Here is a 25500-nt window from a genome sequence, read left to right on the forward strand (position 1 = left end):
ATGTAATTTTATTACAAGTTAGCCTACAGCACCCCCTAATTAAATAAAGGTCTGACCAATCGGCATTAGGACCCAGGGAAGGTTGTTGTTGTAGCTGATACTGCAAACGCTAGTATATCACACACCGCACGTCTTGCCTTCTCAGATTTAATGCGGCGATCCAAAAGAGTGAATCTAATCAGGCTCCAGAAGTTCACTTAAAGAATAACCACACTGCTGACGTGAGCTTATCGCGAACTTACCCAGAGCACGTGTGAGTTATTCATCTTTATTAGAAAAGGGATATCGGCATAATGTTTTATATACGGCCTATGTTTACGTTTTTAGCCATCATCGGCCAATTCCAATAACAATCTGATAATATTGTGCATCCCTACAAATTATAGTTAATCAATCAGTGAAAGATATTGTGATGAGAGAAATCTGAACACAGAGTTCTTTATTAAAGCTCAGTTTGCATTATACAAATATCAGTTTCAAACTGCATGCGGTGGCTTGGTCTGAGGCACAATACTAAGGTAAAACAGCATTGTTCAGGTTTAGACAAAAAAAACAAAAACAAAACAAAAAGGCGAGAGGAGGGAAAAAAAATCAACATAGAATTGCATAAATTAAACTGAATATCATGTAATATTGCAGTTTACCCACTAGGAATTTAAACTTGTTAGTTGTAATTCTATTAGACAAGTAAAATATACACATGATAAAGGTGACACTGAGAAAAAGACATTAAGAACAAGATTTGCAATTAAGACAAGAAGGAAGTTCATCTTGCATTGAGTTTTTTTGCCATCGTGACAACAGAAAGTTTAAATGAAATCTTTAAAGACAATAAATACCGAGCATGTTATTCATATCACAACAATTCTCTACATCATAAATTAGACAGAGAGCTGGACGCAGATCTCCATTTGAGCCCAATCGAAGCCCCCCCCTCTCTCTATACATAAGAACACGCTTCTGTTAAAGGAGTGGAATATTAATAATGAGGCCACACACACAGGAGGACTCAAATATTGACAGTAACTCGTGGTCCAAATTCATTTAAGCCCAACTTAGCTCAAAAGGACTTGGCGTACTTTGCAGGATGATGCCTCTCAGATTGTGTCTTGTCAATCACCTACTCTTCCTCCCTCTGTAAATCTCATTTCATTTGCCTTTGGAAACACTATTGCTCTACCTAGCACACACGAAAAAAAAACAAAGGCCTTTATTGGTGAAATAAGTTCACGGCTGATCTTACGTGTTAATAAAACCAGCCCAGGCAAACTCAGCCATGATGGTGGTGTAAAATGCATCAATACACATTTTCTCATTTATCACTATTCAAATGTCAATAATCCTTCTCTTGCAAAGACAGAAGAAAACAATGCAGCATAAAATAAAGTCACATCCCTGAAAAACAAAGTAACTGAAAGAAAAAAAAAGATAAAACAGGCACAAATTTCAGGAGGCCTCCAGATTTAAGAGTCTCCTTCACAGCAAAACCTCTGTGATAACCCAACCAGTCCACAGCGTAAGAGCGGCATTTAGCAAACTGTCTGATCTCATCTGTATTTGGCAAATAAACATCGATTGGTCACGTTTAAGGAGCTACTACTGCTAGTCTTCACCTGCCACTTCCATAGAAGAGTTCAGGTAAGAAATCCAAACCGAAATCAACACTGAGTTAGCAAAAACAAGTTTATCTTAAAGGCAGAAAGCAGCAACACTTGGAACTGAACCCTTGAATGAGTGGATTTGCTTAAAAAACGGCTTTGCTTGTGTCATGCTGCACATGGACAGTCAGCTGCCCTAAAATGATCTTAGACCTTCATTGGCTACAACAGAAACTATGGAGGAGTGACCTGTCACAATGCATTGAACACAGAGAGCAGATACAAAAAAAAACGTCAATGTATCATCATTATTATCATCAGCGATGAGGATAATAACAACAACAATTAATACCAATATTACAACCGACCCCAGATAATGAGGCGGAACTGAAGTAGCGTCATCAGTTTAGCGCCAATCACAGTACAACCTGCCATTGTAAGGGAATGTTCCGGTCTCAGTGGGACAATGACAGGGCGGCGTGCCTAAAGGGGGTGGCGGGAGTGGAGAAAAAGGATTCGGGGGGAATGTAGCAGTACTGGGAAAGGGGGAGGTAGAAGAGGAGTCGACAAGGAGAAATCAAAAGGTACAAAAGTCCACTGTTCTACTCCCACTCGGTGGTTCCTGGCGGCTTGGATGTCAGGTCATACATCACTCTTGAAATGCCTGGGATTTTCTTGATCTCATTGACCATCTTGAGAACCACCTGTGGCCAGAGGAGCATGAGTTAGTGGGTGGAAATGCTGTAGGGTTAATGTGTGGATGGAGGATCTGATCTCTTACCTCTTCAGGGATTTGGTTGTCTGGAGTTGCGGCGATGCCGGTCATGAAGTCGCTGGTGATGAAGGTTCTGATGACGACGGACCGTCTGCAGGATGGCTGCTTCTGCAGCGGGTCGCGATCAAAGTGCAGCGGGGTGAGGATGACTGGCATCTGGCTGATCTTACTTGAGTAGCCTAGAAATCAAGCAAAAAACAGTACAAATATATTTTAAAGGAGTCTGATTATGCTTTTTGACTTTTTGAATTTTTGGGCATAAAAAGGATCTACAAAGTTACAAATCTCAAAGTCCACGCCAAAGGGAGGTATTTGGTTTTTGGGAGGGAGGTATTTGGTTTTACAAATTAAGTCTTATTAAAAACATTAGGCTGCTTTTAGCCTTATGCTGGAGCTGGTTTCGGACAATGAAATTAAGTATTTAAATAATTAAATTAGCACTATAATTAGCAATAATATCACGTATTGGCCATCTCGCAGGCTGACGATAGGACCCAACACTACTGTAGCGTCAACTATACCTTAATACATCCTTAACTATAATGGAGCAGACGGAACTTGCTGCTTTGGCAAGGGGCGTGGCAGTACTGAAACACCGTCTAAACTGTTCGCCAATCACAAAGCACTGGGACAGCTAACCAATCACAACACATTTGTTTTTTTGGAAGGCGGGCCTTTAAACTCCGAACTAATCGAGCCATTTGTGCCAGGCTGGGGAGAAAGGTATTGTAATAATGTAAATTATGTGAAAAATAATGCATTTTTCAAACCACCAAGCATGAGAGCATGTTCTAATACACCCCCAAAACAAAATCAAGACTTTGTAAAAGTCTTATAATATATTATATTGCCAACATGTCCATTTTTATTTGAAGACCTTCTTAATCAATATGATAATCTTAAGGGTGTCACAATATCACTACTGATGATAAAATTAAAAGCGTTGAAAGGGCCCTTGCACCTGCAGCCACCACCACTTGGTGGTCTCAAGAAAACAGTGAGCGGTGGGAAATATGCCTTTAAAGTGGTATAGGAGAAAGTCAAAACTTCCTGCTGTCAGCTGGTGGTGCTGACTTTAACTGAATATTAGCATGTAGAGGTCTTTATGCTGGGCGTTTTATTAAATTAGTTAAAACTGGGTGGGGGGGGGGGCGCGATTGGGTGAACCAGCTAACGAATTTTACTTGACACAATATTGTTGGAATCACTTACAGAATGTAAAAACGTTGACAACTGATTACAATCCATGTGACTTTAAACAAAGACTATAAAATACCAAAGACTTGTGACTCGTATAGTTTTGAATGAGGAACGATGCAACGCTCATTATGGCCGCGAAGCCCCGCCTTCGTAATGAAAGAGCCAATCGTTGATTAGTAAAGTCAGCGCGTCACTGCAGCTGCCGTTAGAAGTCCTGGCTGCTATAGAAACTGCTATAGATGTGCGCTCAGTACTGCGCACTGGCTGAGCTAACCTAAAAAATAAGCTTTTTTTAATGCTACTGGAGCATAAGGAACATTATTTATGAGGCAGTTCTTGTCAGATTTTATAAGTGATTTAAACATGGAATTTAATCGCAAGCCTGGTGAACAGTTTGAGAATTTTATGTTTCAACATTCAAAGAGATAGGAGCTGCACTTGCCTGCCCGAGAGGCGTTTCTAAGATGGGCACCGAGTGAAAGGACTTGCCTTAAAGTGACTTTGCTTTAAAGAGCTCAAGCATTCAATACCTCTTAGAATAGACAGTTATCTTCCATTGGTATGGATGATAATATTGTTGTCTTTATGGTTAACGTCCTTGGTGTGAATAGTCTTTAGATACCCCAGCCTGCAGAAAGTGCCAATTAATGGTAGGTGGTTGACGTACTATTTTGTATTACACATATATTTAAAGTGTGATTCATTTGCCAAAACAGAAAACACAAAATCCAGGTAAAGAGGAATTTGATGGAGAGTATTATTCATTTATTTGTAGACAGCCCTAACGCCTCTAGGGTTTTGTTGGACAAAACATTTGACCAGTTAAAATGGTGTAAACAACAGTAATCAAAGTCTTACAGCAGTAACAACTGCTGCCTTTGACTACCGTTGTCCAACCAAGCTGATTTTCCCCTCAAGAGACGCAAATGTGGTGAAAGTGTTTACATAGCTCTCGCAGTAGCCATAGCTGTGGTGGGAGTGTTTACACAAATAAAGGTTATGACAATAATGAAGCAGACAGTGGAGGCAGCCAGCTCTTACCGGACTCTCTTAAAATGGAGTGTGCTACAAAGTCTGCCTGTCTTAGCGTGCTGAGTACACCAGTGGTCAGGAAGGTGGGCGTGATGTCAGTGGGTGGCTCCTTTACGTGTGACCCAAAAACATAAACAACTCTGAAAAGGAGGAGATGAACAAGGAATGAAAAAAGGAACAACCTTTATTTACATTAGAGACCAAAAAAGACACATACTAAAGGACTTTTACTTGACACTATGAGAGTTGTTGCACACACTGCAGTTCAAAAGTTTGGGGTTGGTATAATTTTTAAATGTTTATGAAAGTAGTTTCTCTAAGTGAAACAGTAATATTGTGAAAGTAAGGTATTTAAAACTCGTTTATTCCTGTGATGCAAAGCTGAATTTTCAGCAGCCATTACTCCAGTCTTCAAAATTATTAGAATATGATGATTTGGTGCTCAAAAAAACATTTTCTGTTATTACCACAAATATATGTTTTATGGAAACAATGATACATTTTTCTCAAGAGTCTTTCATGAATAGAAAGTTCAAAAGAACATTTGACATGGAAAGCTTTTGTACTATTATATGTCTCAACCATCAGTTTTTTTTTTTTTTATTTATTGCATTCTTGCTGAATAAAAGTATTAATTTCTTTAACAAAAAAAGTGCTAAAATCTAACTAGTATTTTTTTTAGCATACAATAGCAATTTCTGACTGAAATTTGAATCATCTTGCCCTTTGCAACAGTGTTTTTCAATCATGTGACACATGAGAACCAATGCCATTTAGTATTAATCAATGACATTTAGTATCAATCAATGGCATCAAACTTGATGTGACATCTAAACAAATTATTTGAACTGAACCACAAGAAGTTTGAGACTATCAATAGGGAGGATTATCAGTGAATACACTACCAGTCAAAAGTTAGTGAACAGTAAGATTTAAAACAGTAAGATTTTTAATGTTTATTTTTATTTTTTATTTTTTTAATAAAGTCTCTTCTACTCAAATAAGCCTGTATTTATTTGATCCAAGGTACAGCAAAAAAAAAAAATTGAAATATGTTTACTATTTAAAATAACTGTTTTCTATTTAAATATATTTTAAAATGTAATTTATTCTTGTGATTTCAAAGCTTAATTTTTAGCATCATTGCTCCAGTCACATGATCCTTCAGAAATCATTCTAATATTTTGCTGCTCAAAAAAATGTATTATTATTATTATTATTATTATGTTGAAAACAGCTGAGTAGATGTTTTTCAGATTTCTTTGATTAATAGAAAGTTCAGATAAACAGCATTTATCTCAAATAGAAATTTTCTGTAACATTATAAATGTCTTTATAATCTTTTGATCATTTTAAACATCCTTTCTAAATAAAATTATTAATTTCTATAATTTCTTTCCCAAAAAAATTATACCGAGTCCAAGCTTTTTTTTGTATAGTGTATAATGTTACAAAAGCTTTTTTTTTATTTCAGATAAATGCTGATTTTTAAAATTTAGCTTTGATCACAGGAATAAATTACATTTTAAAATATTTTCAAATTGAAAGCAGTTATTTTAACCAATAAAAAAATATTTTACAATACTTTTGCTGTATTTTGGATCAAATAAATGCAGGCTTGGTGAGCAGAAGAGACTTCTGTAAAAACATGAAAAACCTTTGACTGGTAGTGTAGGTGGGAAGTTGACTGAAGCAAATTTTCAACGTGGCAACATTACCTGTTAATGGAGTGACAAATCCGAGGGATGAGTCTGGCCAGGAACATCAGTGAATCCCAATGAGGGGCCTCTTTACTGCTTACCCCACAAACATAACTGTATGACCGGGAATCACCCTGTACAGACAGATCATATGGAATCAGAGTTAGAACACGGTCAACCTTCCAACTCCATTTAAGGAAATCCAAAAAGATTTGTTTTAAACATTTGTGCAATGAATGAGTACATTCTTACTGTGGAAAAGATGCCAACTGTTAAACTATCAACTGCTAACAGCAACAGATCTTAACAACATGCATAAATGCAGTGCACGGTATTTAAAACTTTTTGCCACCCTGCGTGTCAGCATGTCCCAGCTCAGAGTCTAGAGACCGTGGTAATTTTAGCACAGCATGGTATAGCAGTAGGCCGTCTGTTAGAGAAACACCCAGCCATGCATCATCAACCAATGTGGTGAGACGTTGACTGCCTCTGTCTGGACGTGTTCTGTCTAATGGCTTCATCTCACAGAAGTAAACCAGCCTCTTCTGGCACTGTGATTGAAAACCTGTCTATAAATACAAACATCATGAGACTCGCACGCAGTGTGGCAGAGGAATGTTCACTCTATATGCTGATATACAGACTGTACTCCATTGACAGTACTGCTCTTTGACATTTTCATAACTACAAATAACCTAAAATGAAACAGAGCAATAGTGAGGGAATGAGCAACTGTGTTTCAATGGAACTGTGTGTTTGAAAGGCTAACCACAAAAATTTAGACACCGGGAAATGTCAGCAGACAATGATTGGTGCTATGCAGCCAGACAGGTCGTTCTGTCTTCCAGACAGAAGAGTTTGTCATTTGAGACAGTACAAATTTCAGCTCAAATAAGTGAGCAGTCACAGTAGCCAGTGCTATTTAAGTATACTTTTATAGCATAAAGTATATTAAAAAGATAGTTTTCCCAAAAATGAAAACTCTGTCATTAATGACTCCCCCTCATGTCGTTCCAAACCCGCAAGACCTTTGTTCATCTTAAGAACACAACTTATTTTATGAAATCAGAGTGCTTTTTTGATCCTATGATACTACCACGTTCAAGGCTCAGAAAGGTAGTAAGGACATCATTGAAATAGTCCATTTGACATCAGTGGTCCAACCGTAATTTTATGAAGCCACTAGAATACTTTCTGTGCACAAAGAAAACAAACATAAGGACTTTATTCAACAATTTCCTCCGTGTCATTCTTCGACTTCCATTCACGAGAGTACCATGACGCATGCATGTAGTGCTGCTGACGAAGGAGCCGGCATTCTGACATAGAACGTCCATCTCTTAGTTTATCGTCTGTATATTCTGGTTCAAATAAATAAGGCCGGGTAAAAAATTGCTAGTCATCCTCTGTTGAAATCTTCAGACACATCATCCTCTGCTTGTTTTTTGAGGAAATAGCTTATCATTTCTTTTTTAATCGACAGCTTATAAATGTTGTTTTATAAGAGAAGTCACAGACTTTTTGTGACAAGTGGGATTCAGTTTACGGCACTTCCCATTCATTGCTATGGTATCCGTAAAGGGCAATTGAATGTCGCACAACTCTGACTGAAATTCAATAATGTCAAGGCTGTAACATGATTGGTTGTCGAAGCACACGTGATCCAAGTTGATCGTTATGCTTTCTCCAATAGTAAGTAATACAGACAATCTCAACTCCCAGTAGCAAGACAATCTCTGGTACACACACATGCATCACATGCATATCATGGTATCATGGTACTCTCTCTCACAAATGTGCATTGAAAACTGACACAAAAGAGAAAAAAAAAGGTTTTTTTTTGTTCATTTTTTTTGCACACAAAAAGTATTCTCGTACAGTGCCTTGCGAAAGTATTCACACCCCTTTATTTATTACGTTTTGTTACGTTGCAGCCTTGTTAAACTGCTTTAAATTACTTTTTTCCCCACATCAATTTACACTCCATACACCATAATGACAAAGCAAAAACAGATTTGTGACAACAAATTTATTTAAAAAAATAAAACATTGAAATAAGTACACTGTGTAAGTATTCAAACCCTTAACTCAGTACTTAGTTAAAGCACCTTTACAGCCTCAAATCTTCTTGTACATCTGCATTTGGCAACTATCTGCCATTCTTCGCGTCACCTCTTCACCTCTCAAGCTCTGTCAGCTTGGATGGGGGCTGGCAGACATTTTCAGGTTTCTCCAGAAATATCTGACTGCGTTCAAGCCAAGGCTCTGGCTGGGTCAATCAAAGAGTTGTCTATAAGCCACTCTTGCTTTATGCTTAGGGTGACTGTCCTGTTGGAAGGTGAACCTTCTGCCCTGTCTAAGGTTCTGAATGCTCTGGGTTTTCATTAAGGCTCTCTCAATATTTTGGTGCACTGAGCTTTCCTTCTACTCTGGCGAACCCCTCAGTCCCTGCTGCTGAAAAAACAGCACACTTTACTTTAGGGATGGTACTCTGCAGGTGATGAGCAGTGCTTGGTTTCCTTCAAATGATGATGCTTGGAATTGAGGTTCATCAGACCAGAGAATCTTGTTTCTCACAGTCAGAGGGTCTTTTAGGTACTAAGTGGGATTTCATGTGTCTTCACTGAGGAGAGGACTGAGTTTGGCCACACCACAAAAAAGACCATATTGGTGGAGTGTTACAGTGATTGTTTGGCCTTCTGTAAGATTCTTCCATCTGCATATATGATCATGGAGCTCAACTAGAGTGACCGTCAGCTTCTTGGCCACCAGTATAACCAAACCCCTTCTCCATCAATTGTTCAGTTTGGCCAAGAGGCCAGCTCTAGGAAGAGTCCTAGTTGTTCTAAGCATCTTACATTATGGATAAATAAATAAAAAATAAATAAAAAAATAAGAGTTTTTTTCTGAACTCTTGACGCAAGCCTGTTTCTGAGCTCGAAAGGCAGCTATTTTGACCTCAGGGCTTGGTTTTCGCTCTAATATGCATTTTCAGTGAAGTGTCCCAGAAAAGGGTATGAATACTTATGCAATGGAATCATTTCAGTTATTATTTCCAAGAAATTTGCAAAGTTGTTACAAACCTGTTTCGTGCTTTGTCATTATGGTGTACGGAGTGTAGACTGATGTGGAAAAAAAGTAATTTAAAGCAGTTTAACATAAGGCTGCTGCATCATAATATTGAAGAAAATGCAGGGGTATGAATACTTTCGCAAGGCACTGTAGCTTCATAACATTACTGTAGAACCACTGATGTCACCCAGACTATTTTAACAATGTCCTTACTACCTTTCTGGGCCTTTAACGTGTCAGTTGCATTGCTGTTTACGCAGGGTCAGAAAGCTCTCGGATTTTGGGAGAACTATCCCTTTAAAATTGCAGCTGATTGAAAACAGGGAAAAGCAGGTTTTTTGTTTTTTTTTTTTTTTTACAATGAAAGGGTTCATGGGAGCCAGTATGCTGAGCTCACATGACCTGCCAAATACTATTCGCTTTATCTCAGTAACTTTGTTATTAGACACTTTTGCATGTAGAATAAATGAATTAGGGCTGACTGCTGAGTGCATTTCTACAGCATCTGCAACTTAAAACTATGTGTCAGCATTAAAACAAAGCCGATCGACATATCGGCCACTGCAACAAACAAAAAATACTAAGTGAGTCATTCTTATGCTCACATTATAAGTAAATAAGTAATGGCAGATGACAATGCTTACCTGGACACCGACAGTTTTAATTGGCAGCAGAAAGGCATTAAGTGAATGAAGGCTGGTGATCTGCATGAGTTTCTCTTCCTCCTCATCTGATATGCATGACTTCACTCTCTGAAGAAGGGTGTGCGGCTGAATGGATTGACATCAAAAGGATTGAGATTTTATAGCATGCCATATATAATCCAGAGGGAACTCTGGAACGACTGTGAGCTTTCAAGTATCCACTTTCAACTTAATCAGCAAACTTACAGACTTTTAAGTTGAGGAAGATCAATTATTTAAGGTCAGTGTCAATAATTCAGACAAGAAATAAGCAATGTTTAAACTCGCACACACACACCTTTTTGACGCTGGCAGAAAAGTCTGTGATGATTTTCAGGATGTTGTTGGTCTCAGCGAAGTCTTTACAGATGTAAGGCTCATCGGCGCAGATCACTCTAATGGCAAGACCTGGACCTGCAACACACATTATACACATTTCAGCAAAGCACACACATGCATCTTTATATATATATATATATATATATATATATATATATAATAATTAAATATAAACAACAAAACAGTAATACTGTCAAATATTATTACAAACTCAAAATAACTGTCTGTCCATTTTCAAATGTGCTTCATTTTTTGTGATGGCAAAACTAAATTATTCCAACAGGATGATTTGGTGCTCAATTATCATTTTTAATATTAATCAATGTTGAAAATAGTTGCTGCTTAATATTTTTGTGGAAACCACAAAACATTTAAGCCTTTCTGATAAATAGAAAATTCAAAAGAACAGCATTATTTTGAAATTGAAAAAATATTTGTTTACTGTCAGTAACTTTATTGAATGCAATGCTGCTGAATAAAACATTGTGTGTGCGCTTGTATTATTGGAAAAAAAAATAATTCTGTTTTTACCTACTAAACACCAACTACATGTAACTGTTTTTGACCTTTCTGACATTAATTTATGGTTATAGACAGGAAATGATGGGCAGTCAAAATCAAAATCATTTTTTCTAACTGCTAGACCTTAGCTCTAACACATTACAGTAAGGCTAGATATTAACACGGATTGCACGATTCAATTTTTATTCACAAGCTTGTGATTAGCTTCAACTACAAATTCGATCAGATTATTTTGGCTATTTATCAGGTATAGTACATACCAAAAAAAAAAACTCTCAAATTATGCTGTAAAATATCAATGAGAATCAGCTAATACATTATAATATTGGGGGTTAAAACTAACTAATTTGTATACAAACCCTTAAATTACATTCAATGATGTTTTCATAATAACAAAGTACTTTACTATAACATAACTGTATTTCTACTCCAATGAATTTTTTTTTGAAATATAAATATTTAAATGGTGGTTGTCATAAAAACTTGACAAATTTCTTCAAATGTAAATTAAATATTAAAGAACAGTACAAAAATCAAATGAATATGCTATATGGAGCAGATATTTAGCAAAATGCTCCTCTCTAGAGTTCAATTTTCCAGTTGACTAACAAGTTTATGGTCACCAAATATGTTTTTTTTCAGAGGTAAATATGACGTTATGTGATATTGTTTACAAGCTGTTATACTGACACTATTCCATGGGTGAAACCCTGATTGAGTGATTACATGAGGCAGGATACGAATTTCGGTAAGTTGTACTCTCTCTTTTATACCTTCGGATGTTTATTCATGTTTATTTTGTGCTGTACCTGGCATTAAAGCAAAGGAGACTATCAGTTCGCGTGAGCTTCCTTTGAACAGAAGCGCTACAGTGATCTGTCATTCCACACTGAACAGTGAAAAAGGTATTGACTGAATATTGTAATAAAATGGACAGAATTTGAAATTTGAGAATTTGTTTTATATCAAATGTATCAAAGCACAAACCTTATTGTGATTTGTTGGATGTGAGACGAGCTACAGTGTTCCGTTAATTAAATGAAAACAGGCTAGACTAATCAATTCTTGGAATTTAAGAATCAATATTCTTAAATTTAAAAAAAAATTAAAATCAAGAAATCTATATTTTTACCCAGACTTACATCACAGCATTTAAAATGTTTAAACGCATATACAAAAAAGACCACCCAACAAATTGTGCAACTTATCTAATTATTAGTGAACCTGAATCAAATAATTTTTTTTAATTAGGCAGAAAAAGGGAAGGTTTGCGATGGTCTTACCGGGGAAGGGGTGTCGGGAGACGATCTCTTCAGGGAGCCCCAGCTCTCTACCTAGTGCTCTCACTTCATCCTTATGGAAATCCTTCAGCGGTTCGATTACTTTACCCTAAAGGGCAAGGCATTCAGAGAACCAGCAAACAACAGTTAGGATCATAGCTATAACTGTGTTCCTCTAACTTGAAGAGGTTCCCTATTGTGCACCTCAATTCTGGCACACTACAGGGGGTTCTGAATATACTGCAGCCAAATATATTATAAAACCACTTTCCCTGCTTGAGTTCAACACTATTGACAAAGGAAACTACTACACACACTTCAGAGCTAACAAATTACTACTAAAAATATATACAGCTGAGGTCAAAAGTTTGCATCCCCTTTTCAGAATCATTACAAATGTTAATTATTTTACCAAAATAAGAGGGATCATACAAAATGCATGTTATTGTTTATTTCACCCCCTTGCTCTTAATGCATGGTTTTTCCTTCCAGAGCAACAGTGAGCATTTGAACCTTACGCGATAGTTGCATATGAGTTCCTCATTTGTCCTCTGTGTCAAAAGATGGATCTCAAAATGATACAGTCATTGTTGGATAGGGTTCAAATACACAAAAATGCTGGAAAACCAAAGAATTTGAAGAACTTTTCCAAAGAACAGCAGGCAGTTTAACTGTTCAGGACAAATACGGGACTCATGAACAACTTTCATTAAACAACCAAAAAAAACAACAACAACACAGCTGTGGATCATTCAGGCAACAACACAGTATTAAGAGTCAAGGGGACTTTTGAACCGGGTAATTTTTATAAATTCAACTATTATTATATAAACATCTTTTATGTGAAATATCTTATTCAGGTCAGTACTAAATAAACAATAACATGCATTTGGTATGATCCCTCTTATTTTGGTAAAATAACATTTTTAGTGATTCTGAAAGGGGGGTGCAAACTTTTGACCTCAACTGTGTATGTATATATATATATATATATATATATATATATATATGTATTATAAAATCAAATTTGGTTGATATTAATCTTTACCTCATCTCTGAGTTTGCGGATGAGCTCTGTGTCATTGTGGTGTGTTTTGATAACTTCTGCCTTCCCGCTAGCCAGGTGAGACGCGCTCTCAATAAGGTCTGGCCTGAGCGTGCCTTGAGCCAAGAACACATCCTCTGGCTTTAGATTCATCTCTCCAATCACCTCATTTGCAACCTAAGAAAGACAGCAAATTAGAGCCTCACTGTTCTGCTCCATACTACAGTCAATCATCTGCTACACATTCTCAGATCACCTCGTAACTCAAGAGACTTTAATGCTCTATGTTTATTCTCCACGCAAAGTCTTGTTTGATTTGTACACAAGATATTTTAGGCAAATCAATACTGAAGTCGACCGTTCCCCACACTAATATCATTACAGGATCATCTAATAATAATAATAACATAATTCTGTTACTGGTTGAAACAGGGTATGAGCACAGTCATCTACACAACAGAGCTACTCACTTTTACAAACGTATCCCCAATGATTTTCCGTTTCTCTTCTGGATTGGTGGTCATGTTGAGGGTTTTGCTGATGCGTTTCCTAGGTGTGCGATCCTCTTCTGATATTGGGAGGGTCGTTGTGCCGTTGTAAAATGTGTGTGCTGCATTTACCACTGTAAAGCAAGGAGAGTGACATTTTAGTCTCAACACAGATGTGTGTTTTACTCATTAAAGTGATAGTTCACCCAAAAATAAAAATTGCCCCATGAATTACTCACCTTCAAGCCATCCTAGGTGTATATGACTGTATTTTTCCAGACAAATACACTTATATTACAATTATATACAAAAATGTTCTGGCTCTTCTAAGCTTTATAATGGCAGTGATTGGCTGGTGAGATTTTTAAGTCCAATAAAGTGCGCCCATCCATCATAAAGTGTTCCACATGGCTCCAGGCAGTTAATAAGGCCTTCTGAAGTTAATTGATGCATTTGTGTAAGAAAAATATCCAGATTTAAAACTTTATAAACAGCAATCTCTAGCTTCTGCTAACTGTTGTACGCATATTCATGAGAAAGTGGCATTCCAGCGGATGACGTAGGCGCGAGAACCAAGTTTTATTTACAGCGAAGGAAAGTCTTGGCTTATATTGAAATCCGTTTTTTTTTTTTCCTAATTTGTGTGTTTTGTTTTGCTCTCTGCATTTGTTTACATCCTATGTCATCTGTGTACAACAGTTAGCAGAAGCTAAAGATATGGTTAACCCCCCCCCGGAGACGTGTGGAATATTTTTTTTTGATGGATGGATAGATGGATACACTTTATTGAAAAAAGTAAAAGTATAAAAAAAAAGTATATCATGCAACACAAAATTAATACCTATGGCACCTGATGACATACAGATATATTATGAAGTGAAACAAATGATTTGTGCATGAAACAAAACATTATTTACAACATGACAACCTGTAATCAATAGCCTCAGGCAAATGGTCTGAAGTGTAAGACATCTGGATTTCACATAATTTTGGGTTCATTATTAACAATTGCATATACATCATTGCGTCATTACATTTAGTTATTTAGCATACACCGTCAGATTATCAGGATGGAATGAGAGGTAGAGCTGAGTGTCATCTGCATAGCAGTGATATGAAAAGCCATGTTTCTGAATGACAGGACCTAGTGATGCCATGTAGACAGAGAAGAGAAGTGGTCCAAGAACTGAGCCAAGAACTGAGCCCTGAGGCACCCCAGTAGCTAGATGTTGCAACTTGGACACCTCAACCCTCCAAGATACCTTGAATGACCTATCTTGGAGATAAGACTCCAAACACTGGAGTGCGGTTCCTGAGATGACCTTTACCAATAGCGTTGACAGGAGGACCTGGTGGTTAACCATGTCAAAAGCAGCGGACAGACCAAGTAAGATAAGAATTGAAGATTTGGAAGCCACTCTTGCCAGTCTTAGGGCTTCAACAACGAGAGCAAGGGAGTCTTGATTGAATGTCTACTTCTGAAGCCAGACTGGTTGCTGTCCATCATTCTGTTCATTAAAATAAATGGTCCAAAAGAACCAGTTTGCAGAAAAGAATCCGACTTCACCATTTGCCCTAAGGTTATGGATTACAAGTAATAATGTTGTAAATAAAGTTCAGTTTCTTGTACAGATGAACTGTTTCTCTTCATAGGACCTCAATATATCGTCAGGAGCCACGGGTATTAATTATGTGTTGCCTGATATGCTATTTTTAAAGTGACGGTAACAATTGACTTTTATTTCATGAATCACATAGGACCGCTGTTTCAAAAAGAAACAAAACAAACAAAAAAAACACCTTCTTTAATGTTCTACTGAAAAAAAAAAGTGACAAATCTTGGAAGGTCTGAGGGTAAGTAAATTAATAGTAAAATTTGTGTGAACCAAAGAAAGAAAGAAAGAAAAAAGAATTTCTAAACTTTCATTGACCAGACTAGGGCTGTAGCTATCGATTATTTTAGTAATCGAGTATTCTACTGATTATTCTATCGATTAATCGAGCAATCGGATAAGAAGTCATTTTTCTTTATTAAAAAGCAATATTAAATATACAAGAGAAAATAATATAGGCTTCTTAAAATAAACAACTAATTTGTTTCCTTAGAAAAAGTAATAATTTTATTGGTGAAACTGCATACATGAATAAATGTATGCAAATTAATAAAAATACAAAAATCAATTTCACATTACTTTAGAAAAAGTTAAACATTACAACCTAAAACGAATGCATAAATCAAGAAATTGAGGCATATATATGTACACCTATTTATTCACTATTTAATTCAGCTCAGAGGGACATGAATGCATTTAACTTGCAGTTACAAATGCATATATAACATTTTATTTTTATTTTAAACAAAACACTGAATACTGATATTTACATGTATTTTTAAAATGAAGATACTTTAAATGTGAAATCAATACCACCAGTAGGTGGCAGCAAGTCACTGTTACGTAAGTGAGTCATTGCAATTGAACTGAATCATTTAACGGGTGATTTATTCAAGAACGAAACACCGTCATGTTGCTCAAAGACGCAAAACAGTTCTTGTGGATGTGTTTGGAATAATTATTTGTTGGCGAAATAGAGCAAAAGCAAGCAATATGCTGTCTAAAATATAAGTCTCTAAATATTAACTTCTTTATTGATGAACTTTTGCATAAAATCTGTATCACATTTGTAATCATGCTGAGGCACTCTTAATTTGATATCGACTAACTTTCTAATTTTCTGTGTGTCACAGAGAGAGAATGAGACAATCAAAATAAACGGCACTTAGTCTTTCAAAAAGCATAGCTAACTTAAAAACATCATAACTAACCACCATTAATTTACGGTTTTAAATATGTCCAGTGTTTATCGGTTTGTGAGTCGGTAATAATGGTCCGTGGGGAAACACAGTGTTCCATGTGTAGTTACAGTAAATGGAATAAACAAACCCTTGAGGCAAATAATTTGCCTCGATGATATTTGTATTCGAGTTATTCGAGGAATCGTTTCAGCCCTAGACCAGACTACTAAAAGGAACCTTCTGAATGTTACCTTTGAGTTTGATGCTGAGTTTAGTCAATGCCTCCTCAACACTTTGACTCTCTCTCTTCCTCATGAAGCCGTTGTCGATGTGAACAGCAATCACTTGCTCCTGATTTAGGGCTTTATTCAGCAGGGCTGTGCACACAGTGGAATCCACACCACCACTCAATAACACCTGCACACATAGAAACACACACACAGAGATCCTGACTCACTTCGGACTATAACTCTACACAACATCCAATAGACGCAAATGTTCAAATACACCTAATAAACAGTACACCAGAGATGACTTTGGGGGAAATGTGCAAACAACATTACTATAATATTGTGCTCATTAATAGATTATAAATTCAATATAACGCTCAGTTCATACTCTGGAGAAAAGACCCACTTTGCAGAAACTCAGGGAGGAAATCACCTTGCTTTAGGAAAGAACACTAACTAATTGGAATTTTTAATTAGTCACCCACACACACACACATCCCACCAAAGCACTGCCTGAAGCAACATCAATTAATAGGAATTAGACAAATTAGAGTATTATGGCACTAATCACATATGCGCCTTCAACCAAACAAAAGGCCCTTCATAGACGGAGGAAGATCAGCATCTCATTGAGCCCACAATAATAGTAACATCCACTACACATACACGCATGTATACACTAACCAGTTAAATCTAAGTTTTACTAAATAGAAATCTCTTAATTATTAAAATTACAGAACGATTCCTCTTCCTTATTTCTGCACCACTAGCCCTACTGAAAACAATATATGCTAAAATGTATTTGAAACACATTGAAATATTGTGTACAAAATACACTACAAATACATTTACATATTTGTGTGTTTAATAAAAATACTCCGCAATTGTACTTTTGGTATACTAAACCGGTATACTTAAACTGCTAAATTGGAACAATTAATTTTGTGCTTAATGCACTTTAATTGTGCAGAAACAGTGCTTAAGTCCAACTAAATATATACTTAATTATATTTGATTGAGCAAAAGTGGAACTATTTCAAGTACACTTCAGGTTCACGTTAAATATCTTGCATTTAAAGACTGATATTATACAGAGATTTTAAAACACATTTTAGGGCATGATAGTAAGAAATGTGCATTGTGCATTAAATAAATACTCCAAATAAAATTTTATTATAATTTAATATCAGTAAGTCTTAAGTGATAAGTCAATAAATATGTTAATGGATTTGAAGTTTATTTAGGATAAATTAAATGTATTTTAAATCAATTAAGGCATTAATTTTTTTAATTATTATTATTATTTTGTTTTGCTAGGGAGAACAGTGCGTTTTTTAGTATCATGCACCATTATAGTATTTAACGTTTTGAATTAGCTTTTAGTTTTACATTTTCATTTAAATTTTAATTTGTCTATTTGTTGTGTCTTTTGTCATCTTTACTTTTTATTTATTGTTTAGCATTTATTTTCATTTTAGCTATAATAATTTTAGTAATTCAACTCAAACTTAAGGAAAACCTGAGCTTTTCATGTAGTGTTTATATTTCTGCTTTATTTTAATTATTGAATTATTAATATACTAATTAATTATTAGTATTTTTTTATATATAGTTAATATCAACACTTCACTAGAATCACTAATAGTGCTGTCAAATCAATTATTTGCAATTAACTGCATCCAAAATAAAAGTTTGTGTTTATATAATATGTATGTGTGTACTGTGTATACTTATATACATATACAGTCGAACCAAAAATTATTCAGACACCAGATATAATTTTTTTAATATATATTTTTTTTTACTAGTGGGTGCAAGACAGTATAGTTCATTTATGTAAAATAAGGCAACTGTGATATTTTATACCCACAAAATATTCATACAGACACTTTGACCTGACAATGTTTTGCTCTAATGTTTTTTTGTTAATGCAACCTTTTCACACCACAGAGTGAACAAAATTAAGCATTGCTTGGTAAATGGTCAACAACGTATTGATAGTTGTGTAAATATTGTCATACTAACAGTTGTCTGAATTTTTGGTTGATTGTAATCTATTACATACCTTTCCATCGAAGTTATCTGACATTATAAAAATGCATTTGTTCTGACACAGTTTAACTCAGAGTTCTTGTCAAATTTTATTACCATTTTCTAAACTATAGTGTATAAATGTGAGAAATGTTAAAGGTGTCTTACTAAATTTTGGTTTGACTGTATAAAAATACACATATACATATTTATATGTATGTATGTATGTATGTATGTATATGTATGTATATATATATATATATATATATATATATATAAAACCTTTATTCTGGATGTTATTAATCGTGGTTAATGTAATAGATGTAATTGCAAAGATCTGCCAACGATCCACATAACCGAAGTCACTTCAACAAAACGCCACACTTTACCTGTAACTGATTAATGACTGATCAATGTTTGAAATGACACTCACCAGAACTTTGGATTTGTCCACCTTTTCTTTGATCTCCCTGATGCAGTTCATCTGACGGTTCTGTACTGTAAAGTTACTGCTACAGCCAGCAATCTCAAACAGGAAGTTGCGTAGCATGTCCATCCCCCTCTCAGTCAGATCGACCTCTGGATGAAACTGAGTGCCGTAAAGCTTCTTCTGCTCATTAGCAATGGCTAAGACAGAAATAAAAACGGGAAATATCTTAAACCACAAACACCCACAGCCACAACAAAGAATCTAGCATCCGTAACACTTTTTTTTGACACAAAGCAAGTCTAGGAAATATTCTTCAGGTTCCCTACACACCTGCAACGATGTTTCCAGACTGTGCAACGACTTTGAATCCATCTGCTACTTTGTCAACACTGTCTCCATGTGTCAGCAGAACATGCTCCTCCTTTTGCAGCCCCCTTGAAACACACAAAAGGGTTTCATTGCAAGGAAACTACTTTTACACATCTATAAATGGGGAAAAAAAGGAATAAAGGGAAAAAAACACTGTGCTATCTGACATCATAAAAGGACTTTACCTGAAAAGTGAGCAGGAATTGTCCAACGCAATGTTGAAAACACCATCCTCCCTCACACTCTTCCTGTGTACTGTGCCTCCAAAAACTTTATTCATCATCTGATGAACACAAAATAAACACTTTTAGCATTTTGATTTTTGATAGCATTTATGAGTTTTAGAAATGATACACTACTGTTCAAGTTTGAAGTAGGTAGAATTTTGTTTTTGAAAGAATACACTCTCATAAAAAAAACAATAAAATGAAGTGACATTAAAGGAGAAGTTCACTTCCACAACAAAAATTTACAGATAATTTACTCACCTCGTTGTCATCCAAGATGTTCATGTCTTTCTTTCTTCGGTCGTAAAGAAATTATGTTTCTTGAGGAAAGCATTTCAGAAATGTTCTCCATATAGTGGACTTCTACAGTGCACACGAGTTCAAACTTCCAAAATGCACTTAAAAATGTAGCTTCGAAGGGTTCTAAACGATCCCAGCCGAGGAAGGAGGATCTTATCTAGCGAAACAATTGGTTATTTTCTAAAAACAAATTACAGTTTATATACTTTTTAACCTCAAATTCTCATCTTCTCTAGCTCTGCTCCATGCATGCGTACTCTGTTCAACAGAGTTAGTGTAGGTCGAAAAACTTACATCGTCCTACATTGCTGCAGATGTACCAGTCCAGTGTTTACAAAGTGAAGGTGCAGAAGTCAAACGCCCAAAAAAAGATTTTGAAGTTGGAGGAGAAAATGAGATGGGTTTTTCGACATTCCGTAACCGTATTCAACTGGAACATACAGAGTACGCATGTTGCAGAGCTAGACAAGACGAGCATTTGAGGTTAAAAAGTATATAAATTATACATTTTTTTAGAACATAACCAATCATTTCTAGATAAGACCCTTCTTACTCAGCTGGGATCCTTTAGAGCCCTTTTAAGCTGCATTTAAACTGCATTTTGGAAGTTCAAACTCACAGGCACCATAGAAGTCCATTATATGGAGAACATTCCTGAAATGTTTTCCTTAAGAAACAATTTCTTTACAACTGAAGAAAGAAAGATATGAACATCTTGGATGACAAGGGGCTGAGTAAATTATCTGTAATTTTGTGTTCAGGAAATGAAACATTTAAATGTTCTAACCATTAAAAAAAAATCCCGAAAAAAGGTACACCATTTCCAGAAAAATATTAAGAAGCACAACTGTTTTCAACAATGGTGCTAAAGAAGGATTTCTTATTATCAAATCAGTATATTAGAATGACTTCTAAACAATCATTTGACACTGAAGACTGGAGCAATTGCTGCTGAAAATTCAGCTTTGTCAGTAATAATTTAATTTCAACATATTAATATAGACAAAAGCTATTTGAAATTGTAATAAGACTCCCAATATAACTGTTCTACTGTATTTTTGATCCAATAAATTCAGCCTTGGTAAGCACAAGAGACTGCTTTAAAAAAAAATATATATATATATATATACACACACACACACACACACATATATATACACACACACACACACACACACACACACATATATATATTATGCCAACCTCATGATGGTTTCTGATGGTTATTATTAGTAATAACAATTATTATTATTGCTACTTCGTTTCTCACCTGCATTCCATAGCAGATTCCGAGAACCGGTTTTCCGATGGTGAATATGGCCGGATCAAACCAGGGTGCATCTTCAGCATAGACAGAGTTTGGCCCTCCGGATATAATAATGGCCCTAACATTGGAGACAATAATTTGATATACACATTCTAAACCAATTTACATTAACCAAAATATAATTACAAAAAATCTCAAGGGGCTGAGAAAGATGGAAAGAGTCTGTCTGTCGGATTACTGAGACTAGGAAAGTTCTAATGCAAAGGCCTGCTCATCAAAGCCACTTATCTCTCCAACGTGTGGGTTACTCTGTCCTTCTATCAGCCACATTCCAACTCTCAATGTTCACAGCTTCAGAAAAACACAACTGCTTTGTTTCCTTTTATGTCCTCACAGGTGGAACGCACAGCACTCACACTGTGTTCTCTCAAGGACAGACCGACTAACAAAATAAACCAATATGACTGTTTATCTTCAGCAACTGGTGCCTTACAATTTTCTAAAATAGTTTTAGGTCTTAAAGGAGAAGCTGTTAGCAGTCTCCAATCATGCATTCAACAAAACATTTAATCATGGAAAATACAATGACTTAGTAAATTTTATCTGAAATACACAGTCTTCATTTACAACTCCTAAAGTACACAACGACTCTAATAAAACTTGATCACAATCAATTACAAGCTTTACTCTTTGCTGCACCACGCAACTGCTGTTTAATAAAACTTGAAATAGAATGGAAGAAAACATACAATACCTAACCTTTCGACTTTTACGACCCAATAACAGCGTGTTCCCCATTAACCACAAAGTTCAAAGAAAATATGCTACAAGCAATAAAGGTTAATCATTATGACGTATTCTGCTTTTAAACAAAGAAGGCTTTTGATTCACAAAATGCTAGTTCAGATACTAAAGCCTGTCAGTTACCATATCAAACATTTCTACTTTGCAATTCAATTAGGTTTCCCAAGCACTTTTGAACATGAGAGCCAAACAGCATCTACTACTACATCTATCTTGGCACTGATGGACTCACCTGAAACCCTGCTCTCTGATGGCGAAGGCTGGCGTCTCTAAAGGCAGAATCTCAGACTGGACAAACAGCTCTCGTACCCGCCTGTCAATCACTTTCCCGTACTGTGCTCCCGCGTCTAGGATCACCACAGCACCCTCGTAGGAACATAAACCATCTTTAGGCTCGCCGACGATATCCAGCTGCAGATACACACACACAGAAAGCACAATGAAGAACACACATTACGTAATTCCCCGTGCTAAGCAAGTAAAATGCTGCTAATTAAATTTGTAATGCATTTAAAGTGCATGTGTGCATGTGACTGGAGACTAAAGATGTGCTGCTTCTGATAAATCAGTCACATGAGTCCCAGGAAAGTGATGTCCCGTGCAGTGCACGCAAGCGTTACTGTCGGATCCTGCACATTGTAAATGAATGCGCACACAAAATTTGTAAAAATGTATATCAGGAAAGCTGATTAATATGCAAATATTTGGCTATTTTAATCAGTTTGGTTATATTACATATAATTATGTCCATCTTATTAAATATCTAATACAATTTCATGATCATATTTATATATTACATATTTATAAATACCACAATGGACAGCCAGCCAGCTCCTTAGATATCAAGTTAGTATTTTTAGTACAAAGTACAAAACTGCCTATGGTTGGTCAAGTTTTTTAACGTTATTATATTATTATTCGTTTTATTATCATATATACATTACCAGTCAAAAGTTTTTGAACAGTAAGATTTTTATTGTTTTTTGAAGAATTCTCTTCTGCTAACCAAGCCTGAATTTATTTGATCCAAAACACAGCAAAAGCAGTAATATTCTGAAATATTTTACTATTTAAAATAACTGCTTTCTATTTGAATATATTTAAAAATTAATTAAATCCTGTGATCAAAGCTAATTTTTCCATCATTAGTTTTCAGTGTCACATGATCCTTTGAAAATCATTCTAATATGCTGATTTGCCGTTCAAGAAACATTTAGGCTTTTATTATTATTATCAATATTTAAAACAGGACTATTTTTATTAAAATTATTTGATGAATAGAAAGATCCAAATATCAGCATTTATTTGAAGTAAAATGGTTTTGTAACATTATACACTATATTTTTTAAAGAAATCATAGATTATATTTTATTATTACTTTTATTTAGCAAGTATGCTTTAAATTGATCAAAGTTGATGATAAAAACATTCAGAATGTTACAAAAAAATTTCTATTTCAGATATATGCTGCTCTTCTGAACTTTCTATTCATCTAAGAAACCTGAAAAAAAAAAAAATCTAATCAGTTGTTTTCAACATAATAATAATGAAAATAATAAATGTTTTTTGATCAGTAAATCAGAATATCAGAATGATTTCTGAAGCATCATGTGACTGGAGTAATGATGCTAAAAATTCAGCTTTGAAATCACAGGAATAAATTAAAATATATTCAAATAGAAAACAGTTATTTTAAACAGTAAAAATATTTTAAAATTTTACTGTGTTGCTGTACTTTGGATCAAATAAATGCAGGCTTGGTGACCAGAAGAGACTTCTTTAAAATACATTAAATATCTTACTGTTCAAAAATTTTTGACCGGTAGTGTAAATATACAGAATATGGTGTATATACTTATTAAGATAAACAATTCATCCACAAGAATCAAAATTTCATAAATTCTTAATAATTAGAAGAATAAAAGCTAACAAACTTTGCAGCCAGATATAATATTACATATTTTACATTTTATTATTATAACAGAAAGAATATACTTATAGTATCAAGTATGATTTAAATGAGCAATTCCAGCAAAGGATCAACACTTTTTAAATTCTAAATTATTTTACAAAAACACTACACAATCACAAATTTCTGCTTGAGGGATAGACACTATATACTTATACTAAACTATATTTTGGCAATATATCCTCTTGGGCAATTTTGGTCATCAAATCATAACTTCTTTAAATTTTAAGCAACTCCAAACACTTACAGTAAGATCAGTGAGGTAAAAATAGCTTAGCCATTATATCAGTAAAGACAGATAATGCGCATACTACAAAAACATGCATCTCTCACTATAGTTTATAAGTACGAAACGCTCCCACGTGGTTTGTGAGTACACGAAAACAGCACTTTCTGACTGACTCAAGCACAGCAGTACGAACTCAAAACAAAAGAAAACGCCGGTAAAATGCAATTAAACTTACTTAATGAACGGCTAAAAGAGAGCAAACATTAACTAACAGTAATTTAATATGCAAAACTAAAACAAATAGCAAACATCACCCCATCTCCAGTGTGAAAATGCACTGGCCTGTACAGCATTTACAGCTCGTAATAGCATGTTAACACTGACCAGTTCAAGTTTTTAGTTTGTCCTATTTAAATGTATAAAGGATAAATCTTTTGTAGCTGCATGAAACGCAACAGTGTTTCACGATTGGCTGTTCATTTGAGGCACAGCTCCGAAACCTCATTAGCTATGGCAGCCCAGCATGTCACATTGATTGTGGCTAACTAGCATTAGCTTGTGCGCGCCTGCCCGGCTAACTGAACGTACAAGCTGCTATTTCTCAGGGCTGTACGCGGGAGAGCCTCTGAGCTTCGCCCGGGGCATGTGATGATCTCACTATATCATAAACCGTACCACGACATCATCCAGGTGGAGTGCTGTAGGCACGATCCGACAGTAAAAATTCTCTATAATAGCATATATGCCCTGATAAAAGTACAACAATCAGCCAAGGCAAAAACCCCGGGTCCGCCGCGCGTTCTAAGTTTCCCAGCGCAGACAGGGCCGCGTGTGAACGGGGAGTACCGGTGGCGAGTACCGGTGATACGCACAAGGACGGATTGAACAGTTTAGGTTCTGTACATGCTTAGGCCGGTTTACTGACCTTGCTATCCCCGTTACACAGCGCCATGAATGTGTGATGTGGAGCGGACAGCCCTGTCTTGCCGTGTTTCTGTTGTAAGTGTGTTCAGCGGCTGCTCTCTCTTCCGTGTGATCGTTGACGGTGTCACCCACTCGCCTGCTGGCCGCTTACTACTACAGCTCCGTATCTCAGCCCGCTCGTGGTATGCGATC

General features: G+C 35.8%; 1 protein-coding gene across 1 annotated transcript; it reads right to left on the minus strand.

Moving 5' to 3' along the window:
- Positions 1-413: 413 nt before the first annotated feature.
- gmps (guanine monophosphate synthase) lies at positions 414-25500 on the minus strand. Its single transcript, XM_051135352.1, has 16 exons — positions 25310-25500; positions 22419-22597; positions 21386-21500; positions 19774-19871; positions 19550-19653; positions 19223-19416; positions 16780-16945; positions 13717-13868; positions 13250-13423; positions 12205-12310; positions 10359-10474; positions 10022-10147; positions 6324-6439; positions 4615-4745; positions 2380-2552; positions 414-2302 (listed from the first exon to the last, which is right to left on the minus strand). The coding sequence occupies exons 1-16, from the start codon at positions 25334-25336 to the stop codon at positions 2201-2203; spliced, it is 2079 nt and encodes a 692-aa protein (XP_050991309.1). The 5' UTR covers positions 25337-25500; the 3' UTR covers positions 414-2200.

This window comes from Labeo rohita, chromosome 18 (assembly GCF_022985175.1).
Source record: "Labeo rohita strain BAU-BD-2019 chromosome 18, IGBB_LRoh.1.0, whole genome shotgun sequence".
NCBI classification, from domain to species: domain Eukaryota; kingdom Metazoa; phylum Chordata; class Actinopteri; order Cypriniformes; family Cyprinidae; genus Labeo; species Labeo rohita.

Excerpts from the sequence above, each read along its gene's own strand:
- gmps (XM_051135352.1), bottom strand. The coding sequence starts at position 25,336 with ATGGCGCTGTGTAACGGGGATAGCAAG. Across the intron at positions 22,598-25,309 it reads TGTGTAACGGGGATAGCAAG|CTGGATATCGTCGGCGAGCC; the intron begins GTCAGTAAACCG and ends GTGTATCTGCAG. Across the intron at positions 10,475-12,204 it reads CTCCCGACACCCCTTCCCCG|GTCCAGGTCTTGCCATTAGA; the intron begins GTAAGACCATCG and ends TGTGTGTTGCAG.